Here is a 27,320-nt window from a genome sequence, read left to right as displayed (position 1 = left end):
CAGCAGTAAAATCAGGTTAAAAAGATAGAGGTATAAGCTAAAGTCCACCACATCACCTGGTAATTGAGACAAAAAGACAACTAAAGGGAACAAAACTGTTCCTATAAAGTCAGGTAGGTCATTATTCACTGTTACAGCCATTACAAAGCAAAAACAACATGTGTATACATTCAGTATACCTTCTGTACCATGTACTAACATTAGCCTAGAAGTACTAAGGCTAGTCAACAATGTGCTAATGTCATTCTGCTAATGTAATGCCACAGTTTTTTTTTAATAGAAACATAACCCTAAGCTCTAAATCCACAAAACCTGAATAAAATTGCATGAGTCTATAAAGCAGGGCTGGATAATAGTCTGAACCTGGTCAGAGCTGGCCGGAGCTACGTTATGATTGGCCAATCTGCATTTGAGGGCGGGACTTGGCGAAAGGTCAATTCTAACCTCTGTGATTACAAAGGGCGAGGAGCTGTCATATAATTCTTCCTTCCTCCTTTAACCCGTGTATATAAATACACTATACTGTATATTGGGTTTAGATATAGCTCATATTTTCTATTTATTCAGACGTATTTCTATCATATGCTGTCATCATATAACTTGTAAAGTACAGTCGCAGCATTGGGTGAATGGTTCATTCATTGGCTAGGGAAGGCAACTCTTTGGAAGTTTTTTTGTCCTTTATTCAAATGGCAATGAGTTTTGCAATTAAATATGAAATTTTGTCATGCAAATTCAATAATGCATTTTGCAACTGAATATGCAAAGGCAATTATTTTGATTCGTAGCATAATTAAAATGAAAGCTCTCAATGTATTGCATTCCATAAGAGGACCGACTAGGAGACAAATCAACAAGTTAAGCCGGACAACTTTTTTTTTTGCTTTTTTTTTGTTCAAAAAGCAAATAATTACACAGACATCATCAGAAAGGGGATCACTTTAAATGCAGCTGATGGTGAAGCCCTGCACCCTTTCACCTTTTGCAGCTCAATCACTCCATCACTCCATCCATTTGTTCTCATTTGGATGTAATATTAAATTCATAATGTGAGCGGAAACATAGGCTACCAGCTGGGAAGTATAGCCCATCCTTAGTGCAACTCCGAGGTGTAAACAGAGTAAAAATAGCCTGCTATCACAGGCTTCCCTACAGTCCCGTTATATAATGGTCCAAGCTAGGATGAATGACATCACGGGTAGTCCAGCAATCACAAACCCTATGTCCTTTACAACCAGCTGGCAATGTACGACTGTGTAGTAGCCTGCCGTATTACACACGCAATGTTTAATAAACGGTCCCAACACGCGAAACACACGTTAACCACGTTAAATTCACAAACGCCGGTCAAATGTGGACTGTGGTTTAGTTGTTCTCCGTCTCTTTTCGTGGAGAGAAAACACTTCCGCGATGGTGAAACGTAGATTAAAAACACAATTCTCGCCTTTGACAGTGCTTGTCAGTGGGGAAAGTGTCGAAAAGAAGACGAGCGCGTCTCTAACGTGCGTCGTGCAGCGCAGTTTGTCGGCGTCGAGCGCCGGGAAATAGTCCGTAAAGAGCAAATTGTTTGAGCCGAGGTCGAGTGGCGCAGTTAGTGAAAGTGCAGCGGCCGCCCGCACGCCAAGCTCGCCGGCGGACGCGCTCTTCGCTCGGTCAGAATCCCGCCGAACCTCCGCTCTCCTTTCGCCCCGCTGAAACACAACTTTGCATTTACGTCGCGAAATGACAAGTATACGCACGCGAACCCCGCACGCCCGCGTGCAGCTCGGCCACTTAAAAATAGGTCAGGGGGCTGAAGTCAAACATTTTCCGAGGCTTTGAAGTAAAAAAAAAAAAAAAAAAAAAAAACCGGAGCGTCAGCGCCACCCTGCCCAGTTTCTTTTTCCAGCCATTTTCTCTCCGCGGCTCCGAAAAACAGAGAAAGTGTCACGGCGAGAGCAATGACAGGTCGGCGGAACGCGGACCGGATGGACAGTTTGGTGCGACTTACTGTGAGGTGTACCGGGCTGCTGAGTTTCTGTCTCTCCTTGTTGCCAGGGCTCCCCTGCTCTGCTCCGGCGCTGACGGTGGAAAGCGTCTCCCCTAATGATGTTTGCAGCGCACGGCTAATAGCTCTGCCCCCACCTTCAGAGAGAGAGAGGGGGGGAGAGAGAGACACACACGCACAGAGAGAGACGGAGAGAGAGAGAGAGAGAGAGAGAGAAGTTCAGAAATGGAGCAGTTTGTAAGCTACTCATGCAAAAATATGAAGGGCTCGGAGCAAACAGACTGGATTACAAATGCACTGTCACTACACGGGCGTGGGAATGCACACTAGCCCTATATATATGCTTTTTTTATTTTACTGTGTAAAAAAGTGTATTTTTGGGATATATTCATATCATGGACTTCTGCATACTTTATGAGCAAATTCCAGAGATGGGTGTGTTTATTGGGTTTTTTTTCTAAAAATAAAAAGTGGGTAGCAATAGTAGCAGGATAACATTTCATCTAACAATGCAGCATGTTGATGTATTATCAATAATGTAATGCATAATAATAATATAACACCTATGCTGCCGCACAATCAATACTTTATTTTTCCTTTCCTTACGCTTAAGTGAGCTTTTAAATGGTTACTTGTAATTTAGTATTTGATATTCTACTATTACTACATATGTAATATATTTTAATACCCTCATAAGACAGGGCAAACTTGTCCCAACAAGTGCAACAAGGACACTGTGCAGATAATGAACCTTAAAACACTAAAATACCATTATTTGTGTTTAATATAGAAAATATCAGGCATTTAAACACATACAATTACGATCACAAAGTGACCCTAAATTCACAGCAATTTTTGGAAAGTGAAAAACAAAACTGTCTCAGTAACATAATAACATATACACAAGATATATAAGATCATTTGTTTATGCCATGACCTCAGTGCTTCGCTTGATATCACATGCTGGGACGCCGAGCCGTCTTTACATTTGATTTCTCAGGAAGCTGCTGTCACCAGACCAGCAGGTCACGGCAGGCAGAGAGCTGGAGATCTCAGAGAGAGATCCGCTCAGCTGACGGCAATGACAGACAGTCAGCTGACTGTGGCAGGGTGGAAAACCTTAGCTGTGTCCCTAGCAGCTGCTTTCACACACACCCATACACACGCACACACAATCTTGGAGTAGTACTAGAAAACATGTTGATGAAAGGCGTTTACTCATGGCATGATTCAGTTATTGCATATTCACCTTAAGCTGCCGAATTCATTTGGCATGTGGCTCAGTCACATATTTGACTAAAAAAAGAAATGGGAGGTTTAACAGTTTCCTTGAGTCTCTGTTGATGACGATTCTATTTATGAAAAATCATTAAAGTCAACAGCTAAAGTTACCATGAAGGAAGTTTTTTTTGTTTTGTGTTTTGTTTTATGATCTCGACCTCAGTGACTTCTCCCAGATTTACGGCAACAAGCGTCTTCGCCTCCAGGTCACCGGAGTGCAACCTGGCACTGACCCGGGGAGCCGTATGGGTGCACGAGGCTGTGGAGTGACAGATGATCTGGGACCTATCCCACTCCCTGCCAGTCACTCAATAAGTGGCCTATTGTCCGCTGGCTCTATTGTGCCCTTGTCACATGTATGCCAAACAAAAGAGACAGAGAGGTAGGCTGCCCTGTGTGCCGGGAGGCTTGCGTTACATTCATGGCCCGGATGCATAGAAATGAAGGGACACCGTCTGGTGGAGGGACATAGATTTAAATTGGACACGTGGAACCAAGAGCCTCACAAACACTCCTTATGCCGGCCGTATGCACGCTTTCACGAGGAAGCCATCAGCTGACAACAGGTAATAAATCACCACATCATCCCGATTTGTGATTTGATCTCACTCAGGATCAGCTCACAGAAGCACAGGCACTCATTTGCATGCACACAAGCATGTACTCGCTCCGGGCTTTACGCTCACCCTCGTCACTGCATGTCCTCGCAGGTATGCACCTTCTCGCTGCTACGATGGGTCGATGAATGGGTGCACATGTGGAAACCTCCGGGTTTGACTCTTCTTTTATTTATTTCGTTGCAGTTGCAAAGGAGCAGCAGACATGTACAGGCCACGGGGGAGCAATGGCGTGCTTGAGGAATAATAAAGAACTGCTCCTAAAGGAGGAGCAGATACTTCGAGGGTTGAGTTACTCCCTGGAGATGTATCTGTGTTTCTTTGGAGGTGTGAACACACTCGGGGGCGATAAAGTGCACCAGGTGTGGCACGTACAGGAAGAATGCTGAGAAATGGAGACCTGCATATCTGAATGGCTTTTTTTTTGTCAGATTAAATGACCCATATCTTAAATGTCAATGCATTTTTTTTTAGATTAAAAAAGCTCTCTTTTGTCTTTCTGACAGGTCAGTTAAGTGGATGCCTCCCTGTCTTCGATACACAAACAAGTGAATTGACACCTCAGCTGGGATATGAATAAATAACACTCAAAACACGCACTTATAAATAAATAACTAAAAGTCGCTCGCCTTTTGGAAGCAGCTCCGGAGGGATTTTCTGAGATTTTAATGGTCACGGTCATCTTCGCTTGACTGCAGAATCTGAAGTAGTCGCCACTTAACGAGGTGCATTCATCTTTTTGAGCACCTCCGAAAGCTCTTCAGGCATTCACATTGCATTTTTTTCTTCACTTGTGTGTGAAGTTTAAGATTTACCTTTTCAGTACAATATGAGCAAGAGCAGGCCACTGCCTCCACGTCACCTATTCAAATTCTTTGCAAAAAAAAAATAATAACGACTTTCATCCTGAACGCTTTGAAAGTGGCTGTCACTTCACATTTCAAGGCCTCGGCGTCAGCTGAAGTTAGTTGATGGTGGTGTGTTTTACAGCTGCTCAACGCTCCCCCTTTTGCTCAAATATGGAAGTGTTTCCAAGCTCTAGATTCTAGAAAGCATCACATGAGTGTTTTATACTTATATTATAAAATAGATTAATACACTCCTCTGCTTTTAAACAGAGAAGATGATGGTCTTTGAAATGCTGCCGTACGTGATACGTTATATAATGATTCCTTTTATTATCAGACCTTCATGTCAGATATCTGTTTCAGCATTGTATCCATTAGCTCGACATTTATCCATTTACTTCAGCGATTTAACCCATTTATCCATCACTTTTAAACTAATGGTTTCCACATCTCTGCTACGCACGCTCTCAACATGCGGTGTTGTAATTTTAGTCTACTCCACAATCCCAAAAGGCCGTGGCCTAACCCCGAGCAACTGCAGATCCCGTTCCCAGTCCGGAGTCCAAAGTTGTATTTAATTAGTGTTCATTGTTTTTCATGGCATGATAAACATAGAACAGCCATTAAATTGAACTTTACTTCATGCACCCGATTCCTTTCCCGCACTTTTTCTCGCCGTGGCAAATCCAGCTTCTGCAGCCTTTTAATAAGCATGTACCAATCACCAGCTCCCTAATACGCCACCGTTTTCACACCACCTCTCTAACAACCAAATTACACAAGCTTAAATCTGCCCTTGCAAGTGTAATCCTACAGTGAATGCCTGCTATCGGCTAACCTGTTCTCACACACCTTCCCCACTCCGTGACAAGGGAGAACGAGCGAGGAGGATTAGGATGCGAGGAGAGTTCCCTAATCTGTGAATTAACAGCAGCCAATTCAATCGGGCTGTCTCGGGCAGGCTGGTTTTTTGGGGGGGAAGTAAATCTGGAGTTTCGTAATGTGATCTGTGTAGAAAAAGTCCAGAAATAAATGGAAAGGAGAACTTCAAAGTCCGGTCCGAAAAAAAGAGGCATGCAACACAGATGTGATTTGTGTTGCATTGTTGCTTTGATAAAAACAAAGAATCCTGGAAAGACAAGCGTTGTTTCTCTATGAATATAAAATAATTGGCTCTTAGTTCTGGATGAAAATCTTTCTATTAGAATGCTGCCTTTGTGGATCAGACTGTAATATTACAGGAACACAATGTTTTTCTTATTATAAAAGTCTCTGAACTATTGTTTCACCCTTTCCACATCCTGTTTAAACTGCAAATCATTTTGGTGGAAATACTTAATTCCACTTTCACCCCTGTTGTAATTCTCTCCACGTGAGGTGTCTACTATTCTTTCAATGTGACGTCTGTTCAGCTCTCCACCTCCCCTAAAAAAAAAAGTAAAAAACACCAGCCCCTCATGTATCATGAATGAGGATGGGCTCCTCAGTCATCTTTTCTGGTTTAATAAGGCTAGAAAATTCTCCTCCTCCTAAGTAGTGACTTTAATTATTGACCAGGCAAGGGAGGCTCTCCAACACACGTTTGTAAACACAAACATCCTAGTATACACACACACACACACACACACACACACACATCAGAACAGGCCTTTACAGTACACATTCAGTCACGTGAGGGTCATCGAGGAGTCAGCTGGATAATAGATGAGCTTGAGAGACAGACGACAAATCTGTGGCACTCACCTTACACCCTGTCTGCCTGCCTGGGTGCCTGATTTTATTTCCTGTGTGCGACAATGTGACTGCGTTAGACGGTCTGAGGAGCCACTTTCTGCAAGACAAGTAAGAGGGACAAGGAAAGGAGGCAGAGGTAGAGGAGGTAAGGTGGTGAGTAGAGCAGGACGTCCCTTTGAGCTATCGATTCATTTTACCTGAGCGTGTTAAAGTGGATTAGCCTCATTTGTGTCAAACTTCGTGGGCCTGAACATAATAAGGGTAAGCAAAGAATCTTAACACCGGTAGGCGAGGGGTTAATGTGGGCAAAGAGGGGTGGAGACGGGTGGGGAAGCTCAGGTGAGGCGAAAGCTGGGAGGAAGATACCTGCAGAGGAGGGAGTGGCGGGATCTGTAAAGACAGGAGAATAGCGATGAGGCAGCTTAAACACAAACAATGTTCTAAATCAGGGTGGACTCCAATTCAATGGTTACTTTGTACTCGAATAAATCCAGTAAATCAACAGATTCTGCGATAATGATGTTGGAGCCCCATTTATTGAACGTGTTGTTATCGGACAGCAGATGCCCCGTCCTGCCGTACGCATCGATTACAATGCGTCGTAGTCATCGATCAATGCTTCGGTGGCTTTGCCCTCTGACCGCCATCATTAGCACCTCTGTGTCCACGATGCCCCTCCTGTCACTTCTCCCTGTCTTCTCCCTTTCTTTGCCTCCCCACTTCCTCCACCTTCACCTGTACTACGTTTGCATCTTCACCCCTCGCTGTTTCCTCACACTTCACTCACAGTTTCAGTTTCTACAGTAGCCCACAAGGGACAAATGAAACTCTCGAGAGGTTCTAGGGAGTTTTAAAGCTGACTCATTAACACATGATTTCTTGTTTGTTTAAACTGTACAAAAAAAAGTGTAGTAACTTCACAATTTTACAGGGACTGGACTATTTCTTCTCTATCTCTTTCTGCATTATTCATACACTATATTTCTTCTAACTGTCCTTCATCATTGCTTTGCATTTATGTCCTCTTATGTGAAATAAACTGCAGTCCGTGCATATTTGAAAGTGCTTCTGCTCTTCCACCCTTTATGACTTTATTCACTTTGATGCATTAAAGTGTACACTAACCTTGCAGTAGTGGGTCTAATTCAATAATAACACCTGGCGACATTACAGTGAAATGTTCAACTGTGATGCAGACGGCATAAAGGAAAAAAAGCCACGTAATCTGCTTTTTTATTCTGCCCCACTCTTTCATTCTGCCACCGCAGTTATCAGCCCGCTGCACTCTTCAAGTTCAATTGGACGCGAACATCCGCAAGGCCGCTTCTCCTAGACGCTCCATTTCAAAAGGCCTTTTTAGAAACTTGAATCAATAAAGTTGCTGTCTCCTTCAACGCATCGCTTCCCTCGATGCCTGGCCACAAGAGGCCCCATAACGTTGCGCTTTCCAAAAAAAACCCCTCACCATCAATTAATCTTCATCCTTGTGTGTGTGCGTCTCTCTCGGCATGTGTTGTGGTTGTCGTAAAGTGGAGCAAAGCTCTCTCGGTAGAGGGAGAGTCCCAGCGTGAGGCTGATTCCACTGTTTGCTTTACGCTGGATCACAGTGAACCTTCGTGTTTGCATGGTGATTATGTGTGCTTATGTGTTATCTGTGCACAGGGGGGGGGAGTGTGGATTTATATAATACAGTCACTACTTTTGCACACGTTTACTTGTACATGTGGGTGTAAAAGTAGTGGTGATTTACATACAACACGCATCTTTGCGTCAGGTTCTGCTGTAAATCCAGATCTTGTGTAACGCTGCACCACTGTGAGGTAATCTGCAGGCACTACAACATGCTTCACAGAGAGAGGCAAGCCCATTACCTCTCAAACAATAACAGGAACACATGGAGATGTGCGGCCACAGCTGGCAAATGTTCATATTTAACATTTTCATCCACGATTTGGCGTAACGGACTTGATTCACCGCCTCACAGCTGGCGTGTCACGTTCCCAGTCAGACAGGAAACGGTGTTCGGGTAGGAGCCGTCTGCCCTCCGACCTGCTGATGTGCTGGAGATGACTGTGAGGATTTTAGCTCCGGGTGAACAGATTAATGAAATACAAATGACGTCCTCATCTTGGGACACTGAATGAATGAATAGACACACGGGATATTTGTGGATTAGCTGTTGGTGCACATAAAGAAGGAGCTATTTTGCAGTGTTTTCTGCCTGCTTTCGTTTATTCAGACAACCTTTGGTCTCTATTTATAGATCACATCCTCTTTCATTTCTTAGTTCTCAAGATTTTCAATTATGCAGCCTCTTTTAAGTTCACTAGCTGGCCTGACCGTGGACCATTAGCTGGTGTCAGTCCCCACTGCTGGTTTATTTGATATAAGCTGAAAGCAGGGTATACTTTGTCTGCAAACGGCCCCCGCAACTTCACACCATTGTAACCACTGGCTTTCCAATTAGCATGTTTGAGTCACGTATCGAAGGTTGCGTGTTTGTTTGTGTGCTACATGATTCATTTACGATAAGGGAAGGGTTTTCTAAATACTAAAAATATGTCTTTGCTTGAACTGGCTAAAACGCTGAAGTCTCACACGCACACAACTGGGCCATTTCACCACCGGTACTCAACATCCTCCTTACACACCAGCTGATTATGAAATGATGAAGTCTGTTGTAAAAGACGTGTCCTGGAATGAACCCTGTGTAAAAAAAAGAAGAAGAGTCGAGCTGAAGGGAAATGGATGTAAAACATGCAGGGAAGGATATACTGCTGTGCTGTTGGCGTGGGAAAATAGGAAAAATGCTAAATATAATGTTAATATTTTAAACATTTGCTCAGCACCGGCTGCTAAGAATGAGCTGGAGGAGAAAGTGAAGGAGATGAAGCTAGCATTGATAAAAGAGTGGAGTTAATTTGGATGGAAATGTTCAGACACCTGCTGCCTTCTAATAGCACGGCGGAGACACCTCATCCATCAAGAACAAGAAAAACCCTTGAGAACCTGCGTGTCATTATTATTATACTATTCACAGCTTTGTGGCTTTATTGGCAGCTAATATCCTTGGTGATAATTTGCCAGTGTGCTTAGATCATTAAAGTGTAGACATTTTAAGTAAGACTACCTGTTTAAATCAAACATCTGAGTTACACAAGAGTGGAAGGAGAATGTTGGACCTTCATCTGCACACTGTGTGCAGTCGTGTATGTGTGATATGTCTGTATGTGTGTGTGTGTGTGCCTGTGTGTGCCTCTGTTTGTGAGTGTGCTTGCTTTCCATTCTATTAATAGCAGACCTCCAGTAGCTGACCCATTAACACATGTTGTCAGTCAGCAGGTTGGGTTATGACCCATCAGATCGTTACTCCGCCACCTCGGATGGGATTTCTTAGATGCACCACCCACACACCACCCACACACCACCCGACCACACACACCACACTCACACATTTGCACGTAATGATGCTGACAATGAAGACGAAAAAAACGCTCGTTGTCATCCTGATCACATCCGGACAGAACAGCAACGTCTGCACTGTGACTTTAAAACACTAAAAACAATAAAAGCAAGCTGTCACCACATGCTATGGACTTTAGACGGTGACATTAGTAAAATGACACATTTACACATTGTGTGTACTCAATCCTCAAAGCACTAAACGTGTACACATGGGCCTGCAGACGTAGTGTATACATCTACACATATGGACATACAGGACGCTAACACCAGCCGCCCGTAAAGGATTATTTTAGCTCTGTGAGTCTGTGGGACGACTTGCATTCAGTACATACCTCCATCAGGGGGAACCAGGTGGGTCTGCTGAGCCTCACTGAAGAGGCACTAATCCTGGGTCTAGAGCCTGAAACACATACATACATATATATATTAATCTAGTTTAAAATCTCTGGTAAATCATCAAATAAATGAGATAGGTAGAGAGAGAGAGAAGGGTTTTGTGTAATTGTTCACAAGTTGTGCAAGAGTGTACATGTGGGAAAATAAAAGTGTGTGAATTCACAAGAGGGAGAGGCAAGGAGGGTGGGGCACATTTGTGGATGTCAGGCAATGTCGAACAGCTGACAGTACTGCTTTGTACACACACGCGCACGCACGCCCGCGCACACACACGCGCCCAGTAACACACCGCACAATGAGACTTCTGCTCTGTCATCGGGTGCTTACCACTTCCTCCTCCTCCTCCTCCTCCTCCTCCTCCTCTCCGCTCGTCTCCTCCCTCTCTCCGCATATAGTATAGTACTACATGCTCCAGTTGACAGCTCATGCCGAGCCAGCACATTCCACATTATTACTACTTCAGATGTTTGTGGCCCAGAAGCGCTCCGATTGGCCAGAGCCGCCTCAGAGAGCCAATGAGGAGGCGGCCCTGGGGAGTGAGGAGACAGACGGTGCGTTCAAAAAGGGAAACTCCCTCTGCTGGTCAACACGGAGAATGCCCGGCTCTGTCATATTTGCTCTCGTTACTTTAGCAGCTTTCTTCCTTTAAATTAATCCTTAATTTAGTAGTATTTACAAGTATTTTTGTACTTTGTTACTTCCAACCTCTGCCATTCAAGAGCTCAGTCACTGCCACGCAACCCATGTACACACAAGTAGACACACAAGTACACACAAGTAGACACACGCAGACATGCAAAAAACCACCGGCCGAGCATAAAGACCTGTTGTTGGCCGTTGCAGCCTTGGAGAGCACCCAAAGGCCTTGAATGAAATTCTGTGAGGTATCTGAGGGTGGTGAAAAATAAAAATAAAAAAAACTCCCAGTTATGTATCAGACTACTGAGTCAGATCCATTTGTGTGCAGGCCTTTAAGCTTCACTCGGGTCACTTTCAGTCAGAATTGAATGAAGCACAAGGCAGATAAAATTAATACCAACTCGTAATATCCAATATTTCCAGTTTCAATTACTTTTTCATGACACCACCTGGTTAATCAAGCCGACTCGTGATTCCCAGCACAAAAACCTGCAACTGAAGGACAAATCATGCACAATGGCCAACAAAATGTCTGGTTAATCCTTTTCTCACCTCCATGCCTCGGAAGCCATTTAGGGAGTTTAATCCTTTTTTTACTTGTATCTAAATTTTACAAGCTCAGAATTTGAGTAAGATATCACACATTTACATATATGGTAAAAACACCAATGTGAAATCAGAAAGCGTTTTCAATGCTTTACACTCACACCAACCATTTTTAGCCTTATAAATAGAACACTTGTTGAATTACAGCAACATTACCCTCGGGCTAGATCTTTGTTTGTTTAACTAAAAGCTAGAAAAAGTAGCTCAAGCTACTTTTGAAAAATAAAAGATCATGTGATATCATGTGAGCCCATTGGGCGAAGGCAGGGTACATCCTGGACAGGTCACCAGTCCATCACAGGGCCAACATGAAGAGACAAACAACCATTCAGGCTCACATTCACACCTACGGGCAATTTAGAGTCATCAATAACCTATCTTATATTATAGCAAAATATAATACCAAAAAAAAAAAAAAGCCATTGAAAAGGGCCCACTTGTGAATAAATATTAAACTTGTACCTCTTTAGACCGTTTGGATTGGGTTTGGGGTGCAGACACACAAAGGTGAAAGGTCATGTGTGTCGTGGCTTCCTGACGAATCCATTTAAAGAAGAAGGGGGCAGTGCTGCTCAAAGACGGCTCAATTACAGCAGAGAAGCAATGGTAAAATTAAAATAAAATATAATTGATTTCCTTTTATGGCCCCAAAGTGTCTGTAGTTGCATTAGTTAACTACACAAAAATGTTAAACATTATTTAACAGCTTGAATCACTATCCAAATACAGTTTACATTTGGTTAAACGACTAGCAAGTTACACAATGTATACGAGTTTAAAGTCACGCACTGTTAATTTGTTTAAAGTAAACCCTGCTTTATTTTTACTGTGTGTGTGCGTATCTGTATTAAAGATCTGTAAAAGCTAGAATCCGAGAGCATAAACACATATTTACAATGTTTGCTGAGGTAATACATCCAGTGAGAAGTCGGGTTATAGATTTCTATACAATCATTTTCTATTTGCAACCAGTCGTCCCCCTGCTGGTCATTTGAGAGAATACAAGTTTAAGGCTTCTCTTTCCAGACCTTTTTGTCTCCCAGTGAAGACAACTTCAGCTGTGTGTGTGTGTGTGTGTGTGTGTGTGTGTGTGTGTGTGTGTGTGTGTGCGTGTGTGTGTGTGTGTGTGTGTGTGTGTGTGTGTGTGTGTGTGCGTGTGTGTGTGCGTGTGTGCGTGTGTGTGTGCGTGTGTGTGTGGGTTGCCGTGTTTGTCTTTTGCATGCTCATGTTCTGTGCGTATGCAAACAGAGAAAGCTGAGCTGTGCAGGGCATCTCTTGTATAATAACTGAGCGCTTTAGTGGGGCTGGATGAATTTTAATAGACTTCTGCAGGGTATTCCATCGCCTCTGGTCCCACGGCTCAAAGATCAGAGAGAATTTTCAAGCATGGTGTCCCTCAGCCTCTCCGACTCACTCCCTCTCATTCTTTCTCTCGTCCTTCCCCCCTTTTCTCCCCCACTTCTCCCTTTTTTTCCCGCATTTTGAACTCCCTTTTCCAATCCTTTCCTTCCTCTTGGGCTTTTGTCTCTCTCTTAATCCCTTTCTGCGTCTCACACTTTCTGTTGCTTTCTCTCTCCACTCTGTCTCCCTGTGAAATTTGTATTAGAGCCACTCGAGGCGTAATTATTGCTAAGCCTCTCTCAGTTCCCTGGCACAGAGAACAACTCATGACTCCCAGCACAAAAACTTGCTACTGAAGGACAAAATGCTGTGATGAACTTTTAAAATCGTGCTCAATGGCTGGCAAAATGTTTGGACAGTGTTTTTCCCCCCTCCCCTCCCTGCCTTTTAAGCCATTTAAGGAGTTTTAATACTTTTTTTTTTTTACTTGGATCCAAGTAAGCTTGAAATTTATGGAATATGTTACACATTTATAATTCAGACACCGCATTTGCATATGGTCTACCACACCTCAATGACTTCACACAGTACGGTCGTTTCAAGATGATCCACTGAACCCCAAAGGCCTTAAGTTTGTGAAGGAATGAGGAAAAAAGGGGGAGACACCAAAGTGTACAAATGAAGACAACAAGGCTGCCATGACAGCTCGAGAGAATTCAATGAAAAGAGCGCTGGTTAAATGAAATAAATAAAGTCTTAAATGGTGGCTGTGATTTGCGTCTTTTGTTTCATTTGTGTGCACGTTGGAGTGCGACAGTTGGCAAGAGACTGGTGATAATTACTAATTCATAAGGATTAATGGTTGCTATTTAAAAACCTACCATTCTGAGGAGAGCTGAACGAACGTTGTGTCTTCCTACTGGGACCGTAATACAAAATATGCCCCTGGCTAATCTTATAAGAACGCGGCTCCTAAAAAATTCAACTTCACAGCAATTTGGCACTGGAAATGAAAAAAGGAAATAGTGTAAATGAAGCTGTGCTTTAGTTGATGTCACCCAAATTGCCTCTGCTTGCTTGTCAACCTATTATCTTTAGAATAATCAAATACAAAAGGTTATGTGAGAGGTGTCGGTGCAGTGGTGATACTGTAAAAAAAAAAATGAAACAATGCCGAGGTAAATGTAGAGGTGGTAAATCGATGGTACATCTGATGCTGCCAAAGCAGCGCCTGAAGTTGAAAAAGCACCACCAGCTAAAACATAAAATCAATTGTTCCAAATCTACAAACACTCACTCAATCACAAGATGCCTCTTCAGACTTCACTACAAGCCTGCAACAGCCTGAATCCTCCAAATGTGACACACAGGTAATAAAGTGAAGTATTGACGGTAGCGTACGGTAGCATCGTCAAGAAACGGCATCATTCTTCATCCGAGTAAATCACCTTCCGTGACCTGTAGACTAACGCCTTCTCAAATGTGGATATTATTCCCTCCAGCATTGTGAGTTTTGCAGAGGTCAGCATTGTGGAGATGTCACAGATGAAAGCAAACAGCTGTCTGATAATTAAAAGGGAAAGCAATGTGACAAATAGACAGGTGGCAGGAAGGGGAGGCAGGACTGCAGGGAAATATATTCGTTCTAGTCAGCTTTTTTTCTTTTTTGCCCTCAGTTATAACAAAAGTGTTCATTTAGTTATGAAAACACAGCGTGTTTCGTCTAAACTTCTCCTTAAAGTGCAAACAACACTTTGGAAATAATGCTAATAACATCCATTTCCTTCTACTGTATCTGGGCCACAACACAATCTGTGTTCAATGTCGCCCCCTAGTGGCAACATGTAGCAGCTGCAAACAGAACAGTTATTCTAAATATGTGTTTTTAACATCTGTATGGAATTCTCTTCGCAACATGAAAAAAGAAAAAGCACACAAATCATGAAATCAATGGGACAACATTATTCCTACTTAAATATACATTTTAATTCTTAGCGGTGGAGTTTAGTTCGTTTGGATGACTTTTGTCAGTTTGGAAGTTGGTCAGTTTAAAATGCCTTCAGGTTGAACGTCAAATATTGACATTAAGGTGCACAGCACATGCTGTTTGCACCAGAGCATGTAAATGTCCTTTACGGGTCTTTAAGTAAAAGCTAATCCCTTTAATCCTGTATTTCTGTAACACGGTAGCTCCATCGCCCACATTCTCAGGCGTGAGACAAAAGGAAATTGATTTCTTAATGTATTCTGTAAATCCTGTCAATTATGCTTTTTGCTAAATCAGCCCTTTTTACCGGTTGACCTCAGAAACGTTCTCCCTCCAGTAATAATGGGCCCTTCCCTTACATGTACTCACTAGACACTGCACTGCTTTGCACTGTGTCCTTGTCAATTCAGATCAATCAAGGACGCCAATTAATGTTCACTTAAAGAAAAAGTTTCTAAATGAGAATCTTAGAGAAGAAGCATGTACAGAAACTTTTATTTAATCTTCAACAGCTACCTCTTCATGGGAATCAGTCATTTTTTAATACTAGATCAGCAGGTGGTGGTTTTTATTTTTTAGGTTTTATCAAAATTGAGATGCTAGGTGCAAATATCATCAAATATTTGACTTTGTTTTGCTTCCACCTGTAAAGACATGACTGATCTGATGCCTCGAGTCAAATATGATTACGGCCTCAGCATTTTGCATAAGTCGCCATTCTGTGGATTTAAGTGAACTCTGAATTGAACTATGCATAAGTAGAAATCTGACGCGAGCAGTTGCATTCAATAGTGCAGTTCAGACAATCAGCCGGTTCTCTGATGCAAAACAGTTGCTCCGAGCCACAAGACAGAAAATACAAGCAGAGAATTCACAAACTCCATTTCTTCAGTTCAAACCTCATACGTTTACAAATACCAAAACAATACTTCTCCGTCAAAATATCTAAAGGCACAAAGAATGGATACAAATAACTATTGTTCATGATTAATCTTACTTTAAAGCCCTTATGTTCTTATATGATTATAGTATGTGTCCAATTATTGTGATGGCATACATTTCTGTTTGTAGGAGATGAATAATTGAATCATAAGCATAGGGGACTTTAAGCTTCACAAAAATAATAAATAAACTGTATATTATGACATACATATATTAAGATTCACGTCACATGGAGGAAATGTCTCGGGATATCCCAGAAACAGAGAGAGCACCCTTTTCGGCTGAACATATTTTGCACTTATTAAAACTCACAATACTTTATAGAGGGTTTCCCAGCTGCTTATTTGTTGATTCAGTGGTCAAAAAAACACAAACCTTACACCAAAAGATGTAGTGGATTCCTGTTTGCATCCAATATTTAAGTCCTTTTATGATCCAGTGAAGAAATGAGTCGATTCATTGCTTTTTATCCAATGTTGGTTAATTTGTGACTGGTAAATATTTAACACCCTGCAGTGCTTCGTCATTACCCCGTCAGGTGTTAAGAGAGTCTGGTGCCTGACGAGAGGCTATCTGCCCCCTCTGCGCTGGACAACAATGGTCCCTGCCACGATGTCATACACAGTCCTGTTATGCTGGAAGAAGAGGAGCGTTATGAAGACGGGAAAGAGGAAGGCGATGGAGAAGTTCTTGTTCAGTGCCCGCACTGCAGAGCTGTAACAGGTAAGACAAAAAGAGACAAGGCAAAACAAGATTTAGGCTACTAGAGACACCATGATTCCCGCTAACTTAATATCCAGTATGTGATCACTCACGCGGAGAGGGAAACTTTAGATGCGGGGACTACAAGGACTTGGTTGGGTCGGACCAGAGTGGACGTGTCACATGTTACCACCCGCAGGCCGAGCAGGAACTTCCCTGGCGTGGCACCGCCAGCTCCCCAAATACAGATGGTCTGATTGGACAAGAGGGACAAAACGTACACAGTTAATCACCCTTTTTTTTTTGCCAAAGAGAGATTCACCCTGCAGGCTCCTGACCCCACTAATAAAATCCACTGGAGAATGTATTTAGAACGCCGTGCAGCAGGAGTGAAAAGGCAAGAAATCCATTTTCAGCTTTACAAAAACGAGGTCAAAAGCTGAGAAGTGAGGAAACCTGCCAGATGGCATTAGTCTGAGCGAAGGTGTCTGAACGTCCCAAGGCTGGTTCCCACCTGGGAAAACAAGCCGGCGACGCGATACATGACTTCATCTCAGGCAACCTTGAATGCAACGTTGCATCACTGTCCTCTGTGGGAGGTGATGTGCTGGAGAGCGACTCCTGACTGTGCCCGACTCTTCTCACTAAACATGAGCAACGGGAATGAATTGTGAATGGACAATATGGGGGAATGCCTGTATGCAGCATTTGATTTCTAATTGGTTTTGATGCTAGCAAATTAAAAGTTGCATTAAAGAGTTCCTCCACTGACATTCCCTCCATGTAGACTTGAAAGATGTTACTGGATAAACTGGCCACGCATTCTCAGCTGACTTACAGGAACGACACAGCTTCCCATTTGATTTTTCAACAGCTAAAATATTGCATATTACGTCTATATCACCTTCGTAATGACGGTTGAAAAAATGTGAGTCACCTCGTAGATGCACACCAGCACCCTGTAGACCAGAGCTACAGCCATCATCTTCTGCAGGTCCTCCATGGACGTGTTCTCGTCGATCTCCTCCACGATGAAGTGGGTGATGAACTTGGCGATGTCCCTTTAAAAAGAGGAGAGATGAGTACATCTGTGTGTGAGGAGAGATCTTTTAAAACAAGCCTTAAAGCAGAGGTGGGAACTATTCCGGCATGTAAATTTTGTATATTGCATAACTGGTTGGTTAGCCCGAGAGCAGCTCCAGGGAGTAATGGCCTGCTTTTCATATGTTCACTCACTTCATACCACTCAGATGCATGATCCACAGCACGATGGTGGCCTTCACACAAAACAGGATGAAGAAGTCCACCGTCTCAGCTAGAAACCTCTGGAGAGGAGAAGGGATGCTGTACTCCCGTCCTATAGTAAGCAGATAAAAACATTAAACTGTGTAACTTGAATAAATGACAGGTTTATCAGGATGTCAACAGAGCACTGGAGACCTTATCTAGTTTCCACAGAGCAACATACTTTAAGCCTGCCTCCCACTCTAGCTAGCTTATACTAAATACAGCTCGTACATTACTGCAGGCTTAACAGCATTATGAGTGAGGTAGGCCTTTCACGACGACAGCACCTGTCAAACTGATCCATACCTATCTGCGGCGGGTTCCCATTCTGCTGTTGGACCTGCCGGGCATCGGTCCCCGAGTTGTGCCCCGTGTGGGCACCACCCGGATGGGGGTAGGACGCAGGGAAACTCGGGGGGTAGGGGTAACTGTACCGGTTTAACGTGTCAAAAACCTGCTGCCCACCGCCGGATGTCGACGCGTGTGTACCCGGCGCCTGTGCACCTGTCCCCGGCGTGGGGAAGCTGCACGGAGGAGGGAAGGGGAAGGCGGACAGGGCCACCCAGCTCTGCCAGCTAGCATAGCCGCAGTAGTACTGCCACATCCACCGCTGCAGCTCAGCGCAGTACTCCGTCGTTGCCGTTGCCTGTGGACGCTTATTTGCGTCATTTTCACGGCCTCCGCGGCTGTTGTCACTCGGTGTAGTCGCAAACATGTCCGACCCACTTCACACTCTCGGTTAATTTGACACGAAAATCCCCTTAAAGCGTCTTTTCGCTGTCAGGCGCTATTTGATCCCAGCGACGCTGAGCTACCGAAGTGTGTTTGTAAATACGGGGATTTCCGGGTCTGCTCAACGTTAGTCGTTGCTTTCCGGGTTGATGTCATCGTGTAATACTTCGGTCACTCAAATTAAACGGTAATGTGTAACTCAGAATTACAGCGTCTACCGTATGTGTGCAGCAGATATCAGCGAAATACCGACATGTTATGGGGATTGGAAACCAGAAGAGCCCCCCCTTTCTGTCATCAATGGTATGATCCATTTAAAGGAGCCTCCTGCGTGCGCTCCTAATATTCAGTAACAGCTCCATCATTAGGCCTTAAATTCACTCTCTCACCGTAGCTTAGCAACAAAGACTATTCATTGCACCACCATATATCACCATATATATATATATATGGACAATAAGTGGACAATATCGATTATATTAACACACATTCAATCACATATAAGTACATATACACATACACACACTCAACTCAAATGACGCAACTTTTCAGTTGCACCACAAGAGAGCAGCAGAGGTTAGCAGACATTAATTCACAGACCATAACAGGTTGAATACAACCACTCCTATCTCTGTTATTTACATACATCCCACAGTTTATCTTACAGATAATGTTATATTATACAATTATATCACCTCATGTAAACGTGTGAAAATGTGATTTTCTGCACATGGAATTTTGACCAATACAGTAGGATGTACACAAACAAAGGGTGGGAGGTGTGTGTGTTTCAGCATGCAGAAGGCACATTCAGGGATCTCAAGTGAGTTCAGTGACAAATCAGTAGTCTGCCACAGAGGCCAACAGGGTCGAACACTCAAAACGATGTAAAAGCTGCTGCGGAAACGGCTTTGATTCAAAAGACCTGCAGGCCAGTCAGCTGATGAAAAGTTCTCTCCCCCCCCCCCCCCCACACACACACACACAGTCTCTCTCTTCTTCTTTTTCTCTGTGAAACCAAAATGCAGGAGCTCACTCACGTCTCCCAACCTCTCCTCCACTCCACCTCCACTCTTACTTCTTTTTTTTTTGTCTCACCCTTTCTCTCATTTTACTCCCCCTCCGCTCTGATTACGAGGGGGTGAGGGGGGTATTTGCTGACTGTGCTGGCCGGCTCTGGGTTAGGTGTTAGCCCCGCCAGTTCTAAATGATTGTCCCTGGCCCAGTGAATGGAGCCAGTGGGGCGGATGCGAATCCGACCCCAATGAACGTTATCCCTGTCGACAGAGGCCATACGATGACTGTGCCCAAAAGTAATCAGGCCCAAATAAAAGCTGCATCCGGCAAACGCTGACCCCCATAGAACCCAACAACCTGGTGGGATTACTGCTGTGGAGGTGTGTGTGTGTGTGTGTGTGTGTGTGCTGAGGGGAGTTTGGTTGAGGTGGTTATTGTACTTGTGTATGTATCACCCAGATGTGGAAAGTAAGTACATTCACTCAGAGTTTTAAAATTCACTTCTAATTTAATGACATTTACTCCAACGCCTCTGATAAATATATATAGGAACTTTATTGATTATGAATGGTGAATATGAATATGATGAATTGTTTAAACAAAAGAGAACATTTTTGTCTTTTGCAGTGAGATAAAAATTGTGAGTTTTGCAACAAATGAAAGCAAAAGTAAGCAACTATGACATGCCAAATCATACATGAGATAAGGGTGTCTCTTGCAAATATTAGGCGTACTGCCACATGCATGGACCTCAGTGTGTACCCTGATGGCCGAGATGGTAACTTATCTTATTGATCTTTACTCTTTTGAGTCAACACAGGTGAATGAGCACCGTTTAGAAGTGAAACATTTGAAACCAGGATACGTTCGTCCTCGTGAGACACTTTTGTGCTTCATTTTAACTCACTTGGGCCACTCGGGTGAGTTCATCAAGTTCCATCTATAGCAGCTTTGCAAGGTTAACCATGTTTCTCCGTACAAAGTCCGTGCATGACACCGACGAGACAGACGCGGTTCACACAGTTCGAACAGTTGTTGTGAAAAAGGTTGCTGTGTCTGTACAGGATGTGTGCTGCGCTCCTAGACATACACCGAGGGAACAAGGTCACCAAATCATTGCTCAGAAAAGCATTAAGGGACACAATTTCCTGTGAAATTTGATCTTAATGTGTTCTTTCCTTTCCCCCATGATACAGTATTTATGAGTCCTTGAATTAAAAGATGTTTTGCTTTTTTAAAGTTTTTAAAGATGAGCGCAGGTATCTGCCTTCTCTATGTGGGATGTTTCAATTGCAAAAGGGAGGCTAGCAGACATGCACTTGATTACTGTTAAGGCATTCAATCAAGTACACGCTAATCCTTTTGCAAAAGGAATAGTTCGCCATTCTAAGAAAGCTTTGCATTCTTGCCCAGCGTTAAACCTGAGGATAAATACTCAGTTCCCTAGCAACCTCACAGTAACAAGCGTTTCCAAGAATTTTTGTAGGCTTTGTAGGCTTTCCCTCTGTTCCCAGTCTTTATGCTAAGCTAAGCTAACCAGCTCCTTTGATGGACGCACATGAGGGTATCGATCATCTCGTGTGGCGCTTGGCAAGTAAGCATATTTACAAACTATGCTCCCATAGATAACATTACATCAGGTCAGAGCCAACGGTGATTTGTGACTCTCCACAAAAAGCACTCTTGCATCTTCAAATTCATCATTCAGATAAGTTAGTCAAAAAAGCCTAGTGGGAAATAATCCACTCTTGTTCATGTGGGAAAAAAAATCAAAATGTATGTCTCTGCAGCTTTGGCTTGATTCTACACTCGCGCGTTTTTCCGTGCTGGCATGTTGCCTCGCACGACCACGCACTGGTTTAAGCTCCGACACACAAAGGTTAAAGCGCACCGCTTCGGCCCAGTCAGAATGAGTCCAGTGGGTCGCAGGTTAAAGAAATGAACAAAGCATTTCTCAGTCTCCCAAAAGAATGTGGGGAAAGGGGTCGCTCGCGTCCAGGAGGGCAGCTCTCATGTGACTCATGTATAAGTCACTCGGACCGTTTGAGTGATGGTGTAAATCCAATCAGACGGAACACGCTATCATGAGAGTCAAATTTGTGATTTAGAATTAATGCTTCAAGTAGTTTCAGTCTCAGACAGGCTTAATCTCCTTAATGCATCGATTGCATGCAGAGATGGACTATAGGCTATGATGTTCCCTTTACTGTGATTTCCACATGAAAACATATGTGACTGGAGTAAAGTGCAACGAGGAACCACTGCTTGACTTGCTGAGGCAGCAGAGGGAAGTCATCTCTACCTTTGGCCCAGAGAGGAGAGTGAGGAGTAAAACCTCACCGAGATTTTCTTACTTTGTCTTATATGTGTAACAGTGAGAACCAATTAAGTGAATTATGTCTGCTTCCCTGGAGCCCTGACAGGAACACCCAAGGGGAGAGCTCTCCCACCGGCTCCTGCTTCCAGCAAATTCCCTCCTTCGCCCCCCCTCCTCCTCCTCCTCCTCCTCCTCGTTTCCTTATCCTTCACTTAATTCTCTTTATTTCCTGCTGCTTCAACGTCTCGGCAAGAGCTCACCTTTCCCCTGCTGGCACACTGTGGTGAGGAGGTGAGAGGTTTGTTCATGGAACATTCTCTTCCTTTAAAAGTATTTTATTTTTGGTTTATTTTATTTTGGATTCTGTATTTTATTTGCCCAACATTAAAGTGTCTTTGAGTACCTGAAAAGCGCTATATAAATCATATGAATTATGATTATTATTATTTCAGCTAGATTTGTTTCCTTTCCCCATTCCTGCCATTATCCACAGATCGGTAGAGGGCTTTAGCATCTTTCAGCTCATTGTTTTGGTTTTACTATATGCACAGGAAGGCTCGTGGATGGCATGTCATGTGACCAAGAACAATAAGGCATATTTATTTATACCAGTGTTTTGAGATCTGACTAACTGCTTCAGCCTCTCCGTCCAAGAACATGATCATATCCAGCTGAAAGGGCAAATTGACGCAGATAAACCTACCATTTATCTTTGTTTACTTTTGTTTAGTTTAGTCAGTGAGATTTACTGCTAAATAAGCACAACTTGCATCACCTTCGTCAATGCAAGGGGGGGCAGTTTTTGGTTGCCTATAGCAACCTCCCGAGCACCTTGGATGAAAGGATGGCTGGCGTTTTCTTCGTGATCTTTAGAAAACCTTTTCCCGCATGCTCTGCAGCCAACATAATGAGTGATTTCTACAACACAGTGCAGTCCATCTCCACCAAAACCATCTCTCATTTCGTTACACAGGACTTTTAGTCACATGCTCCACGTTCCCTTTTGCTTTCCCCCCTTTTAAAGAGCCTGACAAGACAACGGGCGAATGAGTGGATCCACGGAGGGTGCTTGTTTGTTTAACGTGCAGCTGTGCATTGTCGGGAATCTCTGGGAGTTTCACACGGGCGTCGACTCAAACAGCTGTAAACCCACAGACCTCAGATTAATGGTTGTACAGTAAAGCATGATAGAGAAAAACTATAACCTCCTCCTACAATCACATAGAGAAGGGAGCACTTCTGCAAAGTGCATGACTATCTGTTGATTGTCACGTAGCCAATAGATAGCGAACCTATTAAAAGAAAACTCTGTTGTTTAATAAATCTCACCTGAAGGGCTTCGAGAGGTTTGCTGTTTGGCTTTTTGTGGCTGGACGGCCTGTTTACAAAGCACTTGGAGAAAGGTCAGCCTGTGATTGATTGTTTCCGTCTTCCTCCCGCCTATCAGAGGCTGCGGTTATCTCTGCAGTGCATTGTGGGGAAGTGGCTGTTGTCCAGCACGTCTCAAAGTGTCCATCAGGCCAACTTTCCTGATGGCCTATTGTTGTTGTTTGAAATTTTCCTAAGTCTGCGCCCAGTCGATGACACAATGTAACATAGATGACTTAATGTATACATAGCAGTTGTATAACACTTGATTACAGCTGCTGTTTTGACCATATATTCACACAATCACATACATATATATGCTGAATCAGTGACTTCTTTATATCACAGCTGAAAACACACTTTTATAGACTTTTATGTTGCCCATTTTACCTTTTTACATTTTTTATTTTTATTTTTTTTATTTTTTTATTTATATTTTACTGTCTCTCTACTGTCTTTACTTTATCTTACACACTTTACCTATCGTTTCTCCTGCTCTGTTGATGTATATGTATATGTGTATGGACTCGTATGTGTGTTTTGCCCTGTAAAAATCACTTTGTAAACTGTTGTTTTTAAAGATGCTATATAAATAAAGTTATTTTTATTATTATTATACACCTCATAAAGTGAGACAGAAGGCAGAAGTTTGTTTGACCACTTTTGAACATGATACAGCTTGAAAGGGATCAATGTGAGGTTCACACGTGTACCGGCTGAGCTTCAGTCTCCTCCGCCTCCGTCTGCAGTCACATTGCTTGATAAACCATTGAACCGAGGGCAGACAAACAGCAAAGTCTGACCTTTAAAACATCAACTCCATTCAGCCACACCACCTGCAGCAGAAGGTCAGCGTGTCTGCGCGGCATACCTATGGCATAGAAAAACCACAACAAAGCATTCCTTTGCCATTACTTTATCCGCTTAGATGCTTTGAAATCCCACCGCGCTATCACAGCTCGCTCCGCTGTGTTGTCTGGCACAAGAGGGCGACGGCTTCTTCCGGTGGGACGGTCACATTTAGGACTGTGACGACTCCCGAACTCCCTTTAAGGGCTCGTGGAAAAATGGCCAAGTATGATCTTGACATCAAAGTTTCAATCCCGAGAGTATTTTCAAGATAAGGTTGATTTCATTTGCGTTTCATGTGCCTGTATAAGCAATTCAAGCTCTTTCAACGCATAAGCAAAATTGGTTCTCCAATCTGCAACTTCCTCCGGGGCATAAAAAAAAATGTACACATCTCACAGTTTTATGATTTGATTACGCAATCAGTTAATGTTTGAAGTTCCTTTTTTTTCCCCTCACAGAGGTTCCCTTCATGCTCTTCACGCTGTGGCCATCAAATAAACCGCTCTGCGTGTTGCAGAGTCACTGAGTTCTTCCTGAGGGTTGAGCACAGAGAACGCTTGATGTGAACATCTACAGCGTGTTACTTCCCATCTGGTAAGACGCAGGCATCAATATATATATTCAAGCAGAGAGACTCGTCGCCATCACCCCATCGAGATTACAGATCACATGTCACACAGAAGGAGGAGGAGGAGGAGGAAAGCCCAACACTGGTGATGTGATGCAGATTCGAAGCTTCCTGATGTTTTATCGCCAAGCAAAGCATTTCGATATCCGCTTTTTGAACATAAAATGTACTATAGATAGACACGCGGGCTAAAGTGCAGGCAGATAAACACACTTGTGTACACAAAGTGCCACATTTGCGTTACACTGCTCTCTAGGGGAACCATTGTGTTTGCATAGCCTCACTTTAAAGATTTCCACCATCCTTCCTCGGAGCTATACAATCACTCGCAGGGGCCAGGCTTCACTCGGACAGGAACTCCTGTGGGGTGACTTGAAAAAACAGGGGATCCTTTGTGGCGACCTCGAAGGCAAAGCTCTATTTCCTCACATACAATGAAGAGGCTTTCAGGAGTTATATTTTGTGCTGGCTTTTACACTCCCATTCTACTCAGTGAGACTAGAAACATGGACTTTATCAATGCATCAAGCAACCATCTCTACTGGTATATCAAGAATTAAGGCAAAGGAATCCCAACACACATGAGTATGTGTCTTAGTTGGCTTTAGCTGAGCCTGTGACCTCTGACCTCTCTGTGTGGGAGGCCAAGGAGAAAAGAGATGTGAAAGTCATGCTTATAGAAGTATGTATGTGGTGGACTCGACACTGCAATCTGTGATCCTAAACAAAGTCCCTTCCTGGACTCCGAGATGGGTCTCTGAGTGTTTTGGGGAGATAATAGTTCAGCCAGCACCAGACATTCAGAGACTTGTTGATGAAATCAGACGTAGCTCTTAAGTGTAGCCGGATCTCGAGGTTGCACGGCAACAAGGCTCCCCGACAGCTGTAGGGCCTCAACCTACAACGACGACATAGTTCTGGTTCCCTTGGAGACTGATCATGGGTCAGCTGTAGGTCCTGTGGAGAGCACTGAGGTAAAGCTGATGTGAGGTTCAATGTTTGGAGTCGGTAAGATGTATCTGGGTGGGGGTTGGTCCCAAGGTCGTCCTCAACCCTCCAGCAGAAACATAAGTAGAAAAACAGAGAGTGGGAGTGGGATTTTTGCTGTTTTCATGGGGGGTTTTTTTCTCCTTGAATTTCCCCGAAACCAAAGTGGTTCAGACTCAACAAATCAAGCTCCGATGACAAAGCTGACGTCAAGTTGTTGTGAAGCTTAAGTCCAGACTTTTTTTTGTGTGTCATCAATGCAACGCTGACTTACTCGGTTTTAATCTGAAGGAGAGTTTGTGGCAGGAAGTCAAACGACCTGAAACCTCTCCGGTTAAATGTTGTTCCTGAGTTTTGTTCCTAAATGTCCTGGTTGTTGAATAATTCCTGCAATATTTGGTTAGAAAATCCCAAATACTCTGCTTTACAGATTAGATTGTTGTGACTGAAAAACCGGACAGTGTGGTCTACACACCATCCTCACCCATTGTGCCCCAGCTTAGCATCCCTGAATTCAAGAATGAGTGGGAGACGGACCGCATTTAGCAGTTCCTCTCAAATAAATAGATAAAAAAAAGTGAATCACTCCTGACTAAAATGATAGACTTTGTGCTCAGATTCTATGTTTAATGTATTTTGGGGGAAATAAACGTGCCGTATGTTGGATGAGAATGAAAGCTCATACATCATGTTGATTCACGGCAACACAAGTAAACATGTCATCATCCGTAAGGGGGGCAGGTTTTTTAAAACAAACTCTATTTCAATCTCCGTCCAAATTATACATCTTTATCGATAGAAAACTGTTCTTTACTTTCCAGATTAATTTCATTCACCCATTTCACACACACTCACAGCATGTGTTCATATTCACAGGGCTGTTTCTCAAATTAACACGCTATGAGCATCCGGTTGGCGTCCAGTTAAAGTTATTTCCAGGCCTACGTTGGAAGCGTCGCCACGTCCTTGGGTCTATCTGAGCATGTGCCTGACAGAGTTTAGGTCAAGGACAAGCTGAGGACAAGCGGAGGAAGGGTGTCTACGCCGCAGCTCAAGTGGAGCTTTCCAGATGTTTTGCAAAGGATGTGAGATCCAAAGTCCAAGACAAGCTTTCTTAACACAACACAAAACCCCCCAGTGTCAACAAGATACCTTTGTTCATCAGCCACGAGGCCACGCACGCAAACGTATGCAGACAAATGCAATAATGGGGATAGATCTATGTATATGACGTTGATCCTGCGGTTTTGTTTTCCACTGTCTTCCTCTGCCGGTGAACTCTCAGCAGGCTTCTCACTATCATTCTCCTTCCTGAACAGTTTCCTCATTTGCACTCTGCCACTACTCTGCTGATGTGAGGTTTGACCTTTCCTCTGCAGTGGAATCCCTCCCCTTGTGTCCTGTTTGGCCCGAGGCGAAGAGCGTAAAGAGGGGAATGTCTGTATTCAAATAGCGAAGCTGCAAAACATGAAAAAAAAAAAAAAGAATACATCCATGATGTTGGAGTTAAAACAGGGAGGTGGAGATCTGCCTCGTTCCCCCGCAGTTATCCAAACAAAGTGATGGGGATCACAAGCGCTGCACCTG

General features: G+C 43.4%; 3 protein-coding genes across 4 annotated transcripts in view; all 3 read right to left on the bottom strand.

Annotated features, from left to right (window-relative positions):
• atxn1a (ataxin 1a) overlaps positions 1–2,109 on the bottom strand; it is a 77,152-nt gene extending 75,043 nt beyond the window's left edge. The window contains exon 1 of one of the 2 annotated variants that reach the window (XM_084031542.1): positions 1,987–2,109. The gene's annotated coding sequence lies outside the window, so the exon portion shown is untranslated. The remainder of the gene's footprint in view (positions 1–1,986) is intronic. The other variant, XM_084031543.1, reaches the window with a different exon arrangement.
• dtnbp1b (dystrobrevin binding protein 1b) overlaps positions 1–27,320 on the bottom strand; it is a 199,837-nt gene that overhangs the window by 151,470 nt on the left and 21,047 nt on the right. The gene's annotated exons all lie outside the window — the stretch shown is intronic.
• fam8a1a (family with sequence similarity 8 member A1a) lies at positions 14,910–18,730 on the bottom strand. The gene is made up of 5 exons (XM_084032323.1): positions 18,139–18,730; positions 17,782–17,902; positions 17,483–17,606; positions 16,659–16,798; positions 14,910–16,557 (listed from the first exon to the last, which is right to left on the bottom strand). The coding sequence occupies exons 1-5, from the start codon at positions 18,545–18,547 to the stop codon at positions 16,413–16,415; spliced, it is 939 nt and encodes a 312-aa protein (XP_083888449.1). The 5' UTR covers positions 18,548–18,730; the 3' UTR covers positions 14,910–16,412.

This window comes from Eutrigla gurnardus (genome assembly GCF_963514095.1).
Source record: "Eutrigla gurnardus genome assembly, chromosome: 17".
Classification (NCBI taxonomy): domain Eukaryota; kingdom Metazoa; phylum Chordata; class Actinopteri; order Perciformes; family Triglidae; genus Eutrigla; species Eutrigla gurnardus.
The sequence above is the reverse complement of the archived record's forward strand: the minus strand, read 5'-3'. Positions and strand labels throughout refer to the sequence as shown.